Source organism: Eptesicus fuscus, chromosome 7 (assembly GCF_027574615.1).
Source record: "Eptesicus fuscus isolate TK198812 chromosome 7, DD_ASM_mEF_20220401, whole genome shotgun sequence".
Classification (NCBI taxonomy): Eukaryota; Metazoa; Chordata; class Mammalia; order Chiroptera; family Vespertilionidae; genus Eptesicus; species Eptesicus fuscus.
In genome coordinates, this window is record NC_072479.1 from 83541626 (window position 1) to 83559880 (window position 18255).

General features: G+C 44.0%; 1 protein-coding gene across 1 annotated transcript; it reads left to right on the forward strand.

Annotated features, from left to right (window-relative positions):
* The first annotated feature begins 51 nt into the window (after positions 1–51).
* GPRC5D (G protein-coupled receptor class C group 5 member D) lies at positions 52–7392 on the forward strand. The gene is made up of 3 exons (XM_054718505.1): positions 52–946; positions 6042–6098; positions 7163–7392. The coding sequence occupies exons 1-3, from the start codon at positions 52–54 to the stop codon at positions 7168–7170; spliced, it is 960 nt and encodes a 319-aa protein (XP_054574480.1). The 3' UTR covers positions 7171–7392.
* Positions 7393–18255: the final 10863 nt, after the last annotated feature.

Sequence of the window (18255 nt, forward strand, 5' to 3'; positions counted from 1 at the left end):
TTTCTGCAGGAAAACAGAAGTCCATTCTCGTGAGGTCCACTTACAGTCACCATGTATGAGGACTTCAGCGAGTCCACTGGGGACTATTACTTCCTCTGTGACACAGAGGGGCCATGGGGCATTGTGCTGGAGTGCCTGGCAATAATCGGCATAGTGGTTACAATTATTCTGCTCTTGGCATTTCTCTTCCTCATGCGAAAGGTTCAAGACTGTTGCCGGTGGAATGTTCTCCCCACCCAGGTCCTCTTCCTCCTGGGTGTGCTGGGGCTCTTTAGCCTTGCTTTTGCCTTCATCTTCCAGTTCAATCAGCAGACTGCCCCTGTACGCTACTTTTTCTTTGGGGTGCTCTTTGCTCTCTGTTTCTCATGCCTCTTGGCTCATGCCTCCAACCTGGTGAAGCTAGTCCGCGGTGGAGTCTCCTTCTCTTGGACGACAATTTTGTGCATTGCTATTGGTTGTAGCCTGTTGCAGACGATCATTGCCATTGAGTATGTGACTCTCATAATGACCAGATGTATGATGTTTGTACATATGGCACCCTGTCAGCTCAATGTGGACTTTGTGGTACTCCTGGTCTATGTCCTTCTCCTGATGGCCATCACCTTCTTCGTCTCCAAAGCCACCTTTTGTGGCCCATGTGAGAACTGGAAGCAGCATGGAAAGTTCATCTTCGTCACTATGCTCATCTCCATCATTATCTGGGTGGTGTGGATCTCCATGCTCATGAGAGGCAACCCACAGCTCCAGCGGCAGCCCCAGTGGGATGACCCTGTCGTCTGCATTGCCCTGGTCACCAACGCATGGGTTTTCCTGCTGCTGTACATCATACCTGAGCTCTGCATTCTCTACAGATCGTGTAAACAGGATTGCTCCTTACAGGGCAACGCCTGCTCGGCCCCAGTCTACCAATGCAGCTTCAGAGCGGAGAACCAGGAACTCTCAAGAGGTACTTTCCTGCGGGTATTCAGAGAGCAGGGAGGTTCTTCTGTGGGAGAAACAGGAGAGAAATAGGACAAGAGGATAGCCAAGAGGGAAGAAAAAGGGAGTGGTCAGAATTTAGTGGATGGCTAAATAGTTCAAGCATGGAAATGAAGACCCCAGAATCAAGGTTAACCTTTTATGAAAAAAAAAAAAATGAGTTCTTCTAAAATACAGAGAGACCAATGGAATGAGACCAAGGCAGAAATGAATCAAAGGCCCTAAGTAAAGAGGGTGTGGCTCTAGTGCTCGTGCTGGGTAAAGAAAGGCACCCACTATAAAATGACTTAATCAGCCCCAAATTAGGCTTGCACCACGCAATTGCATGACATATAACGCTAAATCCAGATGTTGTGGCTGTCAAGTACAAAAGTCAATCCTGGCAACAGTGATTGACATTTTAAAAGTTAAGTCTCAAAGTTAATTTGCCCAAACATCATCATAAACTGATTTGCAGGACTCATCACCTCGTTAAAGTCACAAAGCCCAGTAACTCCGGATCTCTGCTTTTCAAAGTGTTCACTGCTTAAAACCCTTCAGGGTTTACAAAAAGGAACAGGAAGAGGCATTAAATCAGAATCCTGAGTAAAGGCACAGATGTACCATCATTAATAGAAATAAAAGCAATGTGCTTATGTGACATTTTCATAATAATTTCTAGGTCACATTTTGATCCTTATGTAAGAGCAAGCCACCTGACTATCCTTTATTAAAGAATAAAATATATTATCCAATGCCAATAAGGAGGCTTGGACACCAACAACCTGAGGAAAATGGTGGCTAATTTCAGTCATCTGGAAATATATCAAAACTCTTTATTTCCTTTCTAAAACATCTGGCATATTATTCATAACCAAATGTCATAGTTGTACATCAATTCTTGTGTCTTAATAGGCATCTGATTTCTCACTATTTCTAATGTGCAAAGATGATGCTCTTTTATAGACTGCATAGCACATATAATGGTCACTAGGCTCAAAAAATTAATAGGAGCTTTCCTTTCAAGTGCATACACTTTTTAAAGCTGTAATCTATGGCTAATTACACATTCAAATTAAATCCTTCTCAGATAGATGCATCCATTAATTCTTTTCAGTTCAGATGACCGAGAGCCAGACACTGACAGTATATATCCTTCCGATGGCAGTTTTTCATTGCTTGCTGATGCTGTGTCATCAGCTCGCTGAGGTTTGTGGCAGAATTGCAGAGTCCATCTTTCTTGAAACTACTTCTCATAGTTCTCACCAGAAGATAGGATAAAACTTCCTGTGTTTGTTTTATTGTTGTTTCATGATTCCAGGAAACAAAAGTCAGAGAGAGGAGGAGAGAGAGAAAGAAGTCTTAGTTTCATGAACCCCAAACACACTGGAATTTGTAATGATCAATATTCCATACCCCAAAAATATTGGGCAAGTGTTGAACGTTGTTGAAGGAGTGTCCTGGTGGAAGAGCAAGAGCTTGCAAAAGCACAGTGTTTCCTGGGACTAGGCCTATTCCTCCAGCATCGCTAGAAAATCCATTTCTGAGCAGAGAATAGCCTGCCAGTGATGTCAGTGTCAGAGTAGTTTGATACTTTGTTGGGGGCGGCGGGGGGCGGGGGACAATTGTGTAGTAAAGAACACATAGATTGTGCTCCAAAATCGGGCAGAATAACCAGAAATTTAAGTTTTAGGGAATGGAATCAGAATCTAAGTCACCTGGAAAAAGTACAAAATATCAAATATTGTAAGAATGATTAAAATTCAATAAAAAGTACAGGATTACACCTAGCTAGGGAAAACATACAAATAGACACAGAATAGATAAGAACCAGGCAAGTATAATATAGTAAGTACAGTATAATAACAATTACTTGAAAAATCCTAAGGGTGTCATAGGTCATGAGCTGACAGTGGGACAGCAGCTTAGCACTGTCTTTGTTTTTGTTTGCTCAGGAAACAATCTCCCTATGATATAAACAGACCTGTGGTCAGCAAGAACAATCAGGCCATTGTACTCAACATGGGTCAGTCTCTAATAAGAACACCCCTTCCAGTCCTGGGATCCACTCATGAGAAGTGTGGGGAACTTGGAGAGGTTTCGGTGGGAAACCACAACGATGATTAAAGGGTTAGTTAGAACGTCAGACCTATGCAGAAAGGCTAAGACAATGAAACTGAGATGGCAGTTCTGGATGTGCCATTCTCGTAGACTGTTTAAATTACCTCTCTCTCAATTCTGTACTAAAACATGACATCTTGTTTGAGTCTGTGAAGTATGCGTTTGTTATGGGACTCTTCTGATTAATACTGTTCGTAGCTGTGACTCCAGCCACATAATTATTTGATTTACCACTGGGTTGTGGGACCAGAATTATTCAACTGAAAGAAGAATAAGCCAAGAGGAGATTCGCAGGGAATTTCACAAATATAAAGACCTCTCTCCAAGAGGCTATTGTCCTATAATTTTCTGTCTCCAATTGAAGACAATGGGCAGAAATGGACTCAAACCAAAGCATGAGGGATTTAGATTAAATAGGAAAATAAGGGTTGGCAAACACTGAAACAGATCAGCAAAGGGGATTAAGGACCCCATTTCCCTGGAAGTCTTTCGAAAGAAGATTAGGCTTTATCTCTCTGAAGTGGCTTATGGACTTAACTCCAAGATATAAAAACATCTGAATGAAGAATGAAAATGCAGTCATGTTGCTACAGGACACCAAACAATTGGGTATAAATATTCTATGCCCTGTTACAAATGTGTTCCTAACAAGCAGTATATTGATTGATTTTTTAAATTAGTTGTTCTTTTAACTGAGAATTTTAAATGTGATAGAATTTGCAGAGACCTTAAGTATAGTAGAATATCAGCTATGAATCTTTTTTTAGGGTGGGAAAGCTCCTTTTCTAATTATTGCCTACTTTACGTGTTTTAGACTAATTAGAATATTGTTATATCAGGTTTGGTCAAAGCAAGACCGATGAATATTTGAAAGTATCACATTATTGTGGGCATTTTTTCATCCAGTCTTTGAATGTGTACAAACAAACCTAGTATTATTTCATTTGAAGGTTAAAGACAAAAATAGTAAGTCTATCCTATAAAATAAAAGCCTAATATGCAAATCGACTGAATGGTGGAACAACCAGTGGAAGGACCAGTTGCTATGACGCGCACTGACCACCAAGGGGCAGACACTGAATGCAGGAGCTGTTCCCAGCCCACAGGTCCCAGGCCAGCCAATGTGGGTGCCAGCGGGGGCCCCACCGACCACCCCACCGGTCGCCCCACAGATTGGCCCTAATCGTCACTAGGCCTAGGAACCCTTCCCGTGCACGAATTTCATGCACTGGGCCTCTAGTGTAATATAAAAATGGGTCAATGACTATAAAATAATATGAACCAAGAGAAAAAATGATTTTGCAAACATAAGCCCTTTGGGTTGTTTTCCTTATAGCAATTACTCACTTTTGCTGAACATAGTTCTTTTTTTTTTTTTTTAATATATTTCATTGATTTTTTTACAGAGAGGAAGAGAGAGGGATAGAGTTAGAAACATCGATGATAGAGAGACATCGATCAGCTGCCTCTTGCACAACCCCCACTGGGGATGTGCCCGCAATCAAGGCACATGCCCCTGACCAGAATCGAACCTGGGACCCTTCAGTCCGCAGGCCGACGCTCTATCCACTGAGCCAAACTGGTTTCGGCTGAACATAGTTCTTTTTAAGAATTCTCAACAATTTTTTCTTCAAGGCACCCACCTTACTATGAGAAACCCAATTTGAATGGTCCCAGGAGGTATGACTTTCATTTGTTCTTTCAAGGGAACAAATTGCAAACCCACTCTTTTTGTCACCCTCCAGAGTGACAGGTCACAAAGAGAGAGAACTGGCATAAAGTGGGGAGGAAGGCAGTGAGCTGGAGAACTGGGCTTCTCTAATTTATGATCTGTTCTGATAAGAATGTTAGACAAACATTGGTTACCAAGGGGTTGAGTGTGAAGGAGTCTTGTTATGCCACAAGGAACAAAGTTAAACCAAAAATTCAGTTCATTCTCCTGTGAAGGAAAAAAGAGCCTTTCATATATCACCAGATCCAACCCCTCTAAAAAATGCCAGTAGGAGGATGTCAGACCATCATTTATAACCATGCCAACAGCACTACCACCAATAATAATACACAAAGGATAGCACTGTGGTGGTTTCTATACTGTATATCATACCCTATTCTAAGGGCTTTATATATATTAGTTGATTTAATCTTCAAAACAAACCTATGAAATAGATTTACTGTTTTGATCATCATGATCCCTCTTTTACTTCCATCAGGAAACAAAGGCAACAATCAGTTAAGGAATTGGGCCCTGGGTAACACAGCTAACCAGTGAGAGAGCAGAGCCGACCGGCTCCAATTCTACAGCTGCACAGTGTAAATACTAGTGGCCCAGCTATGTCTGTAGCCATCAAACAACAAACATGTATCGAGCCAGGGCCTAGCCTTAGAGACAAACACAGATACTTTCTTCATAAAGCTACAGTCCTGTTGAGGAGACAGACATTCAACAAATAACTACATGTGTGATATTCTACAACAATATAAAATTGTCTTTAATGATGTTTTATTTCATGTCCAGTTTTTTTTACATCAAATCAAAATGTGTAGTGTCAAGCCTCAAGAGACTTTAGAGATGACTTAGTTGAGGCTTTTTATTTTGCTGTTGAAGAACAGTGAGATGCCCTGGTCGTGTGGCGATACCAGAGAGCAAAGGCTCAGACCCAGTGCCCATGTTTTTTTTCTCTAGAAAGCGATGAGGGACCTTCAGCCTCTTTAATTACTAACCACAGATGAGCTTCTCCTGAACACAAAAGGCTCTCCATAGACAATCTTCCTCAGAAGCTTTAAAAAATACTCTTTTTTAAATTACAGATTTTTTGATGTTGTTAGAACAGCCTCAATGGAGAATTCCTTTCTAAAGGGCCAAGAGCCTCTTTGCAAGCCATTAAATCTTCTCCTCGTCCTCGTGTGCTGTTTCCCAGTGAAACTCTGACACTAACCCAGCCCTTCCCTCCTTTGGCTTTCAGCCCGAGACAGTGATGGAGCTGAGGAGGATGTAGCATTAACATCATATTCAGCTACAGGTAAATGTGCTCATCTACATTCACCAGAGAGGGCCAGAGCGAGCACTCCCACCTTAGGAGAGAGAGCGGTCAGGCTTCGTCTCCGGTGGCTTCTACTGACCTGAGAGAGGAGTGGCAGGGCAGGGTCATCCTTACAGGCATGTGGAGCTTGAGCCTTCTAGATTAAACCATACCAGGGTGGCACAATAAAGGCAAGTCAGGCCTTTTGCTTCTGCCCAAGCCTCTCCCAATCCCCATCTCCACTGCCATCAACAATAGAGTGTCCCTGGAAAGAAAAGGCAGCTTGAGGGTTTGTTTGAGGGTGCAGAGAAGCAGGCTCACCGCTGTTTGCCCTGGGCACAAGAGCGGGGGATTGTAAGTAAGTTTTTAGTATCAGCTGTCGAAATGATCCCCTGAGCCCCGCTGGCTGCCTGTCTGAGTCACTGTCCAGCTCCAGCTGCCCAGGCTGCCCCAAGAGCTGGGCTAGGTCTTGACATCATCATCTGCAGGTCCAGCTGGATGTACCAATTTTAATCCTTCTGGGCAAAAGCAGAGGGAACACTGCTGAGTAGAATTGGAGGAAACTTGTTTTTGTGCTGAGATGGCCTGAAGTCACACAATCCAGACAAAATTCTTGTACTATGGGGATCAGAAGTAACTAAAATGCAAGAGTGAAAGTCACAAACTGTACTAGGCAACTCTAGGCTAATCCCTCTGGTCTGTTTTCCGAGACTCGGCCTTTTCCTGGAATGACACACAGTCCAGGATATAGCTGTATCATTTGCTATAATTAACCCTCTGGAGGGCCTTTACATGATGGGAAAATCTTTATTATCCCCTGTGAGAATTTCTTGGGTTACTTTCAACTTCTGGTGATCAGCTGCTATTCAAGAATCTTGCAAAGAAATTCTTGTTAACGACTAAGGGTAAAGGAGTTCTGATATGGGTAGACTCAATTTTTTTTTCCTTTTTTATTAACAAAGTATTAAATGATGGTGAAATAATAATATTTTAAACATAGTTCTAGAGAGTATCATTCCCTATGTTGGCTCAGAAAGTTTATGATGGCATTTCTTCCTTTCTAGACTGTTGATCTCACACAAGAGTATTTCATCCCACGGCTAAACTCTGATGCAGAATTATAAAGTCCACAGGAACCACAAGTAGTGAAAACCCAGAAGACCATCCTAATGTAGCCCTGGTGGGCCCCTGGGGAGCCCACAGAATCACACTGCCAACGAAATATCGCCTCATCCTTCCTGCTCTGCTTCCCGGTCCCCTCCATCCATCTGGACCTTCATCAGAAGACTGCCTGTTCAAGCATAATTACAGTCTTGCTGGCCACCCTACCTGACTATGTGTCTCTTTCTTCCTTCCGTAACTGAGAGCTTCCCTTCCTTAGCAACGTTAGAACAAATTGGTTCCTCTCACCAATGGGACGGAAAGACCCTGGTCTGAAGAAATTAGGGTCACGCTAATATGACAAAGTCTAGAGGTCAGCAGCAACTCACTCTTGGAATACTCTTGTAGTCATTTTTATTTATTTGTGTGTTTGTTTGTTTTGTTAATCCTCACCGCAAGGATATTTTTCCATTGATTTGTAGAGAGAGTGGAAGGGAGGGGAGAGGGGAAGAGAGACAGAGAGGAGAGGAGAGAGAAATATCGATGTGAGAGAAACACATGGATTGGTTGCCTCCCACACGCACCTGCCCAGGGTCAGGGATCGAACCTGCAACCCAGGTACGTGCCTTGGACAGCGAATCAAACCCGAGACCCTTCGGTGTACAAGCCAACACTCTAACCACCGAGAAACACCAGCCAGGGCTAGTCACTTTTTATAAAGGGCCCTTACATATCAGTGACCCAGCATTTGTGATAAAAGTCATAGCAGAATCCTCAGGATCCCACAGATGGGTATTTTAAATAACGCAGACATTTCATAGACTTGGAGGCTGGCAGGCTCTCTCCCAGGATGTCTGCACCCCAGGACAGCGAGTATGATGGCATATGCGGCTGGGGTCAGTGACCTGCTTTGATGAACCAGTAGCAGCAAAGAAAGAGCCACCCAGTTGATGCTCATAAAGGATTTTAGGTGCTGCACATAAAAAGCAGGGTCTGCCTGTCTTGAAGTTTCTAATGAACCGATGCCTCTGCACTAATTACTCTGGCTTCATTCCTCATGCAGCCCCACGTCCTTCCCCATGGATTCATCTGTCCTTGGTACCCATTTGTTATATGTAGCAGGTAGAACAGGACAGAGTCAGAGGTGTGCTGCCAGAAGGGCTCTAAGGATCTAATTCAGCCCAATGACCTTGCAGATGAGGAAGCAGAACCCTAGAGAGATGGAATGACTTGCCCAAAATCACACAGTGGTTAGTGGTTTTCCAATGCATAGACAGCTCTTTTTCCCACTCCAGCAGGCTTCTCCATGCCTATGTTTCTGTCTTTACAAGTAAGGTGTGCTCCTCCCTGAGGACCAAATGGGATATTTCAGACCAGTGAGTGTTGAGCGCTGCTGTGTGAAAGATCTTTGAAAAATAGCTGAGACTCCATACATAAAAAAAAAGCCTTTTTAATGACCAGTGTACAGCATGGACTTCTTCAATGTCAGCGAGTATCTCCTGAGCATGTGCAGGGTACCCGGAACCGTTCTCAGGCTCGGTCCTAGGCAGACAGCACTGCTTTGGTAGATATACACTGAGTGGCCAGATTACTCTGAACGCATAATAATCTGGCCACTCAGTATATATATTAGAGGTCCGGTGCATGAATTCGTGCATGGGTGGGGTCCGGCCAGCCTGGCCAGGGGGAGGGGCATGGGCAGTTGGCCGGCCTGCCTGCTGGTCGAACTCCTGGTCAAGGGGACAATTTGCATATTAGCCTTTTATTACATAGGATATACACTGAGTGGCCAGATTATTATGCGTTCAGAGATCATAATAATCTGACCACTCAGTGTATGTTATTTGTGGGGGAGACAACACACTGCAAAGAATTTTTTATTTTTATTGATTTTTTAGAGAGAGAAAGGGAGAGGGAGAGAGAGAACAAAACGTCGATTGGCTGCCTCCTGCACATCCCATACCGGGATTGAGCCCACAACCTGGGCATGTGCCTTGACAGGGAATGGAACCGACGACCTTTTAATGCATGGGACGCCCAACCAACTGAGCTATACCAGCCAGGGCAACAGCGCCCTCCTTTTAGAGATGAGGAAAGGGACTTGCCCAGGATAACATGGCTTGTTAGTGACAAAACCAACTAGAATCCAGGTCCCCAGCTGCTGTTTAAGTGCTCACCCTCTACACAATGTTCCATTTTCATATATTTTTCTGCTACCCTCAAATTAACTGCTCCTTTTTTAAATCTGTGCCCTGAGCAATGTTCTCAGCACAAACCAGTACCTAGGTTAAGTGACCAGAGTTTTACCTTCTGCTTTTATTGGTAATAGGAAAGAAACACACAAAACATTAAGCCTTGGACCTATTGATGAGGTGGCATACTACTTAACAAACCACATAAAGACCCTAACTTGAGAGGGAACAGCAACCCATGCAACCTCACATCTTTGGAAGAAAACCGTCATCACTGATCCTCCTACTTTCTAACCCCCAAATGATGGCAATGACACCTTTGACATAATTTTGTTTATTTTGTTTGTTTTACAGGCAGGAAATTTTCTGTTGAGTCAGCTCACAAATTTTAATGAACACATTGAAGCCACAGGTGATAGCTCATACTGTTTCCCAAAATGTTTTTCCTAAAATTAGTAAAGGTAAAATTGAACATCTTTGTACCAAATTGCCTCTGAAGTGGATAGCACAATTTAACCAAATGTTGGACTATGTACTAGTTAGATTGGCGGGCTGGGGTGTGGGGGGAAGCTGTATTTTGCAAGTATTTCGTTCAGGCTGTTTCAGGAATGAAGTTGTACTGTAAGGTTACGCATGGCAGCAGGGAGACAAAACTCTCTCTGGGAACCCAGTATAGTCACCCATCTGGCTTCATATACATGGACTTCATATACTGTCCCCCACCCTGGTCCCCCAACCCCTGCTTAGCCACTATCAGCTGACTGACTCTCTCCCTATGTCATAATTCAGACTCCTAAGAGTGGGTCTGATTGGTCCAGCTATTCATCACTGTCTCTGATTGGGAGCTCTTTTGCATTGTTCCTCCTCTTAATTTACAATCGGCCTGTGGATTGGCTGCCCTTGGGTCCAGTACCCACCATTGGTCCATTCAGCTGGCTTGGTCATGTGGTACAGACTTGGTCACATATGCCTGCTCCCTAGTGAGAAGTGTTCTGTGGGCAACAGGGGAAGGCATAACATGCATCATGACTGACCCACTCAGGAGAGACTAATCCAGGAAAATAAAATTTTATAAAATTATAGAATATTTTAATGAAAATACAATTTTATTCCTTTTGAGTTTATGGAGCAATTCACATAAAGCTAAAACCCCAATAGTCTTCTAAGTTGAGATTCATGAGGAACCATTTAAAAGAATAAATAAAACTATGATTAGCCTATTGTACTCAAGTACTCAATTCAATAAGTATGACTTGAAGATCTAAACTCATTTACTTATATATAATGGGTTACATAATTTGAAAGGCACTTATTCTCTTAAGTATTTTAAATAGTCCTCTTCTGATTTTATTTATTTATCTAAAAGAAAAGGTATCAATGAAAAACTTCACTATAAAATACCTTCCTGATGTAAATGGCTAGTTAACTCAGTTAGAGCACAAACGGGCAGTTGGACATCCCTCTCACAATCCAGGACAGCTGGCTCCCAACCGCTCGCCTGCCTGCCTGCCTGCCTGATTGCCCCTAACCGCTTCTGCCTGCCAGCCTGATCACCCCCTAACCACTCCTCTGCCAGCCTGATCGATGCCTAATTGCTCCCCTGATGGCCCAATTGCCCCTAACTGCCCTCCCCTGCAGGCCTGGTCGCCCCCAACTGCCCTCCCCGGCTGGCCTGATCACCCATAACTTCCCTCCCTTGCCAGCCTGGTCACACTAACTGCCCTCCCCTGCCAGCCTGATCACCCCTAACTACCCTACCCTGCTGGCCCAGTCACCCCTAACTGCCCTCTCTTGCCAGCCTTGTTGCCCCTAACTGCCCTCCCCTGCAGGCCTGGTTGTCACCAACTGCCCTCCCTTGCCGGCCATCTCGTGGTGGCCATCTTGTGTCCACATGGGGGCAGCCAGCCATCTTTGACCACATGGGGGCGGCCATCTTGTGTGTTGGAGTGATGGTCAATTTGCATATTACTCTTTTATTAGATAGGATATCCTTCATCTTGATGCTTTTTTTCCTAATTCAAAGCCCATCAAAGGTTTATGTCCCTCCACATTAAATCTCATAATCGCCCCATAAACCTAAAGGTTTTCTACTTACCATTTCTTTTTTTTTTTTTTTTTTTCTAAATATATTTTATTGATTTTTTACAGAGAGGAAGGGAGAGGGATAGAGAGCTAGAAACATTGATGAGAGAGAAACATCGACCAGCTGCCTCCTGCACACCCCCTACCAGGGATGTGCCCGCAAGCAATGTACATGCCCTTGACTGGAATCGAACCTGGGACCCTTGAGTCCGCAGGCCGACGCTCTATCCACTGAGCCAAACCGGTTTCGGCACCATTTCTTAATTCAACCTGTGGTGTGGTTAGGCTAACTTTCCCTCACTCTCTCTACACATTATTCCTTTATTCTTCTTTTACATAAATGCTCCCTTTTCCTAGGATTATATATCTTCGTATTGGTCAGATTTGTGCCTTTTTATCCTACTTTTCATCCTCCCACAATCAGTTCTAAATCTACTTTTTCTCAGAAACTTCCTCTGGAGACATGGGGACATGGGGTTGTCACTCATCAAGACCAACTTAACTTATGGCACAATGAAGTTCCCTTTTTTCTCTTCACACTCAGATAGTAAACAAGATACTTCTGTAGCACCTTTCTCAGAATAAGCCTATTTTAAAAGCACACAATGAGAAATAAACTAGAAAATCTATGTTTTTTTCCTTGGTAGAAAAGCTGCTATATTTTGCACTTGAGGGAGATGCTTCTCAATTAACATTAAATGGGAGTGATTGTGAAGACCTTGACTTTGAGAAGTAATACTTGACATCTAAGTAAAGAAAGACTTTTCTTGGAATTGTTAAAAATGTCTTAATGGCTCAGGCCAGTTTGAAGCTACTGGTCTCTTGTGAGAGATCAAGTTTGCTGCTCTTCAAAGATAGATTAGTTAGAATTAAGTTTTCATTTTAACATATAGCAGAACTCGCTTATTTAAAGAACTTCAAAGTGGCTACCTCAGGAGACACAGAGATGCGCCATTGCTTAAACTCTGATTAGAATGCCTTTCCTGGACTGCCTTCAAGAATGTCTCAAGGAAACCAGTGGGATTGGATTACTATGGGGGTTAAACTGTCTGATTAAAGAAATGAGTTGAATGATGAATTTCTAAATATTGATCGTATCAAAATACTCTCCCATGTTTTAAATCAAATAGAAAAAGTTAGTATAGACTCTCAAGCCTGGCCGGGTAGCTCAGTTGGTTGGAGCATGGTTCCAACAGCCAGGGTTGCAGATTCGATCTCCGGTTGGGGCACATGCAAGAATCAATCAATGAATGCATAGCTAAGTGAAACAACAAATCAACATTTGTCTCTCTCATATTCTCTCCCTTCCTCTCTCTAAAACCAATGAATAAAAAAATTAAAAGTTGCCAAAACCGGTTTGGCTCAGTGGATAGAGCGTCGGCCTGCGGACTCAAGGGTCTCAGGTTCGATTCCGGTCAAGGGTACCTTGGTTGCGGGCACATCCCCAGTAGGGGGTGTGCAAGAGGCAGCTGATCGATGTTTCTCTCTCATCGATGTTTCTAGCTCTCTATCCCTCTCTCTTCCTCTCTGTAGAAAATCAATAAAATATATTTTTTTAAAAATTAAAAGTAAAATAAACTCTTGAAGAATCTCAAGCGCCTCATTGCCTAATCTGTTTGCAGCCTTGGTCAACCCTCCTAAACCCATGAGAGGACTGTGACAGCCACACCAGCCTCAGAACCCCAGCCTGATTGGAAACAATTGCTCCTGTTGCAAAATAACACAGGGTTATAAAGCAAACACACCAAAACAGCCTGTTTTACAAAATTTTGATGTGTTGTTTATCATGGACTTTTTTTGCATTAATTTTTATTATTAAAATGTTGTATAAAATATTATTGATCGTGATTACTGAGGGTTTGGACACTCCCTTGAATTCTGTGCCTCGCTCTCCTGACCCCAGCCCAACCCTGGGGATCAGACTTGCCTCCTGTGGAAGGGTGTGACGGGGAAGGAGAGGGAGCCCTAGTGAAGCATCCATCTTATATAAAAACTGCTGTTTGAAATTTTAACCCTGCTATTTGGCTTCTGTAAATGCTTGCTTGCTTAAATAATAAGAAAAATAAGACTACTCCCACTTCAGAGAGGCCATTAAACCTTCCCCGGACGAAATTATCAGTGCTGGCACCAGGCCAAGCCTTTGGTTGAGGTCTCAAGGCCCCAGCACATAGGGGCTTTTTAAGAACTTGCAAAGGGGGCCAGAAACACCCCATATTTGGGAGACAAAGAAGGTAAAAACACATAAATAGGGAAAATTCCTCCATGTTGGGGCCCAGAATTTGAGAGACATTTTCCTCTGGACCCGCACATAATAAATGTAACTCCATCTCTCTAAGTATTGCTTGGTTCTTCTCCGGTTTTCTGTAACACTAGCTGCACAGTAGAATCACCTGGGAAGTTTTAAAAGCTCTCCATGGCCTGACCTCACCACAGACCAATTACATCAGAATTTCTGGGAGTGGAGCCCAGGCATGGTTATGTTTTAAAATCTTTCCAAATGTTTCTGTTTTGCAGCCTGGGTTGCAAACCACTGCCATAAGCAGATATTTAGGATTGAGTGGAAGGAATTAGAAAGAGAGAGACGTCAGGATCCAGGCCTGGGTAACTAAGGGGATGAGGGTTCCCCTTGTAGAAGAGGTAACCCAGGAGGCGAGCTCAGGAAGAGAAACAGGTGTGGGGTTGGGGAGGACAGCAGATGAGTACAGAGTTGAACCAGTAGAGTGCGAAGTGGAAACACACAGATGAAGGGAAGGCTGTGGAGTTCCAAAAGACAGAAGAGAGAGATTCAGGAACGAGCTTAGAGGCTGTGAAGTTCCAAAAGACAGAGAGAGATTCAGGAACAAGCTTAGAGGTGGAGGAGGAAACTGTGGGGGGAGAGGTGATTGTATTGGGAGCATAAAGAGAGGCCCTGAGAATGCCTAGAGGTGGGGAAGGCTGCTCCCTCCCTAAAGGGATTCTCTCCTGATACTTCTGTCTCCACAGCCAGTTCCTCTTTTACACTGGGGTATCTCCACCAAGGTCCTGTTTGCAGAACCACACTCGAGCTCTGGATGAGTAAACCAAGAGAGCACACTGAGATTCTTCCAGAGTTGGGAAGGCAGCTGCTGGGGCTTGCCTGGAAGATGCATGAATCAGCAAAAGAAGAAATGGGGCCAACTATCCAATGCCTGTCCCCAAACCTGCCTAATCAGCACAATCAGCTGAGGTACTTGTTACAGATAAAAAATTTTCATATTGGGGCCCAGACCTACTAACCCAGAACCTGCAGGAGGGGCCCTGGGATTCCTCGTTTTTAAGTTCCTAGGTAACTCTTAAGATAGTGTGAGTTTGGGAAGCACTGTTCTGTTGACAAGAAATGGCTTCCTCTGTGCTCTGGTTTGTAGCAAACACTGTCCAGGCTTTTCCAATTTGGCCCCCGGAAGGCAGAAAGGGATTGGCTTTGTATGGCACAATCAATGGAAAGATTTTTCTCAGTCAGTCAGGCCCTTGGGGACATTCAGCTTCCAATTTGCATCTTCTTTTCTCCCCTGGTCTGGTGTAATGTTCAGCCCACCCCCACCCCACAGCTGCTGCACCCAGTCACCATCCAGGAGAACATGTGACCAGAAGCAGCTTGTTGCCTTGAAATTTAGGAAGATAAACCCTTCCTGAGCCTATTTGCTGGCACTCTCATCTCCTCCCAGCTTGGTTTATTCGGTGTGAAAGGTCCTTGTTCATCCATTTGGTTCAAGTCAGTTGAGGAAAGGAATGCACTTGGGGAAAAGGACTGCACTTGATCTTTGGGGGGGGGGGGGGCGGGGGGGATCCATCCGAAAGGCTTCTCTGCTGTCTGGCTCTGGGGCATGCTTCTCTCTTTCTTCACATTGTGAAGTTTGTTCTTGTGTAATTCTCCTAGGAAACGGCGCTTTCCCAAGCTTGACAGAGAAAAGCTTCGGGGAAATGAAAACTTGGAGCTGATGAAAGGCATTCAGTCCAAAGAGTAAAGAGACGTTTCTTTCTTTCCTCCAAGCCTCGAGCTTGTGAGTAGCTTTTATCACATTGGTTTTCCGTGTTCTCTTATGAAAACAAAAAAGAAAACTGATGGTGGATCAGCTGAAGTTCATCAGAATTATTCATGGATAAACTGGCACAGAAAACACAAGGGGGGAATCTGACAGTGGTGTTCTCGGAGTGAGATGCCATAATCTTAATTGTGGCAAACGAACACAAAATGAACAGGTAAATTTTTTTGTCCCTGAAAGTTTATTCGCTCATGAACAAATGCTCCTATGTGTGCACGCGCTGTGCCAGCCCCTGCGAATACAGGAGGAAACAAAACAATTTCTGGTCTTCCCGAAATATATAGAAAAATGGGAGAAAAACAAGTAAAAAACAACAAATAAACGTAATTTCAAAGTAGAAGTACTCTGAAGGAAACAGACTGGCTGGCTGAGGGAGGCCTCACTACGGAAGTGACCTGTGGGCTGAGATGCAAATGTTCTGCAGGACAAAGAGTTGGAGGACAGTGGGAAGAGTTGGGGCGGGGGTGGGGGGGGGACTGCAGTGGGAGGCATTTTGAGCTGGGGGCCCTCAAAGGAAGGACTTCTGGAAAAATATGTCTCTGACCAGAGTGACTGGAACCATTAAGAACTCTAACTTGAGCCCTAACCGGTTTGGCTCAGTGGATAGAGTGTCAGCCTTCGGACTCAAGGGTCCCAGGTTCGATTCCGGTCAAGAGCATGTACCTTGGTTGCGGGCACATACCCAGTAAGGAGTGTGCACGAGGCAGCTGATTGATGTTTCTCTCTCATCGATGTTTCTATCTCTCTATCCTTCTGCCTTCCTCTCTGTAAAAAATCAATAAAATATATTTTTTTAAAAAAAAAAAGAACTCTAACTTTAAGGATCAGAACCAAGAAGCGCTGGCAGACCCAATCACAAGCACCACGTGACTGGAATGGATTAAAGGATGGTGAGGTGTGACTGCCTGGGCTCTAGGGCAGCCAGGAAGGGTCTGAGGGTCACCATACATACGGAGCTTTGTAAGACTGGAATGACTTTCTGGCTGAAGAGACACCTTGAGAAAAGCAGGGATCTGGGAAGCCGTGGAAAGCGACAGAATGCCATTGGGTTGTGACACAACCCAAAGGGCGCATGGGAAAGTGGAAATCCAGGTCTCAGGAATGGATTGCTCACCCAAGCAGGGGACAGTTGGTGGCATGCGTTCCTCCTCAGCTATACAGTCTTCAGATTTGCTACCTATTTGCAAGGAGCTGTGTTTTCTTTTGCTTGGCAATGTGTCTGCATGTGGCCAGTGGTTAGGATTAAAGATAATGTTTCATCTCACTTACAGAAATGACCCTCTGTAACTTGCAATGACATCTGATCTGTGTATATATGGATATGTAAGTGTAAGTATATGTGTGTGTGTGTGTGTGTGTGTGTGTGTGTGTACTCACACACCCACCATCAGACACCTCACTCACATACTAGGGAGTTCAGAGACTCCCACTATCTCTAAAAAAGGTATTTGAAGAGCATGAAAACTTCTGCATTTATCCTTTATGCAGAATTGATAAAGAACTATTTTTCTTCCTGTTCTCTTAAAATGAAATCTTACACACACACACACACACACACACACACACACACACACACACACACACACACACTAACCCAGTGACCTGGCAAAAACATACAGGCACCAATTTGGTGTGTCACTGCCACCAGGTATGTTAGGAAAATGGGGGAACAGAGGACCCAGCCAGTGCCTTTGAAGGGGCTTGGGGTGGGCTGGAGTCCACGTCATCAAAAGAAGCCCATTCTGTGCACAGCAGGGTCTGTGCCTTTGGGGGCTGTTTCTCCTCACATCGTCCCCCTCTCACATGATGTGGCTGGGACCTTCGGGAACTGACAGGAGGATATAGCCGCTCTCACTAGGAGGTTCTGTGATGAGGCCAAGCCCCTCTGCCCAGTGTCTCAGGCAGTTCATGATACTCTGGGAATTATAACTTAATAGTCTCCTGAATTTCTGACTCTTAAGTCTTTAACTTCACCTTAACATAATTTTCTCTTTATTATTTTGCCAGGTCTCTGATTTTACAACTCTTCCTCCTACCTATCAGCCCACTCTTTCCCATCCCCTCACCCCCACTCCACTCATTGTCCCCCACTCAACCTTGGTCCTCTCGTCTCTGTCCCTCTCATCTAGTTAAGCCCAGTCAGATGCTCCCTCGGACCCTCACCCTAGTTCCCAATGTTCATAGAATTCATGGGCTTAGGACTCAGATGACTAAACTCGTGCTATGCAAGGGCAACCCACAGACCATTTTTATTTTGCTGAGCAATACAAATAATAGGGTTCTTTCTTATGCAATTAATCATCCTCAAAGAACAAAGAACAAATTTTGCACTTAAAAGTGGTAGCTTTTATGTAGAGAACTAAATGGGGCAATATTTCAGGCATTGACTGCATGTATCTGAGGACACTGGTGTTTATAAAGTTCAAGTATCTTTGCAAAGGATTCTACATTATCACCATGTCAACATAAAGTGATATTAAATATAGCATATACAACAAGCCCTCCATATTCACAGGTTCCACATCTATAGTTTCAACCAACCCAGATTTAAAATATTTGGGGAGGCTGTGCCCTCAGTGGTCCCCGAATCTGTCTCTTGCTTCAACAGTGTTTGGATGGGATAGACCAGGGACGCCCCTTCTTCCAGCCTCCGACCAACCTCCAACCTCTTTTCCAGTCACCACCTTCGGAACCACCTCAGCCTCCACGAACAGCCAACAA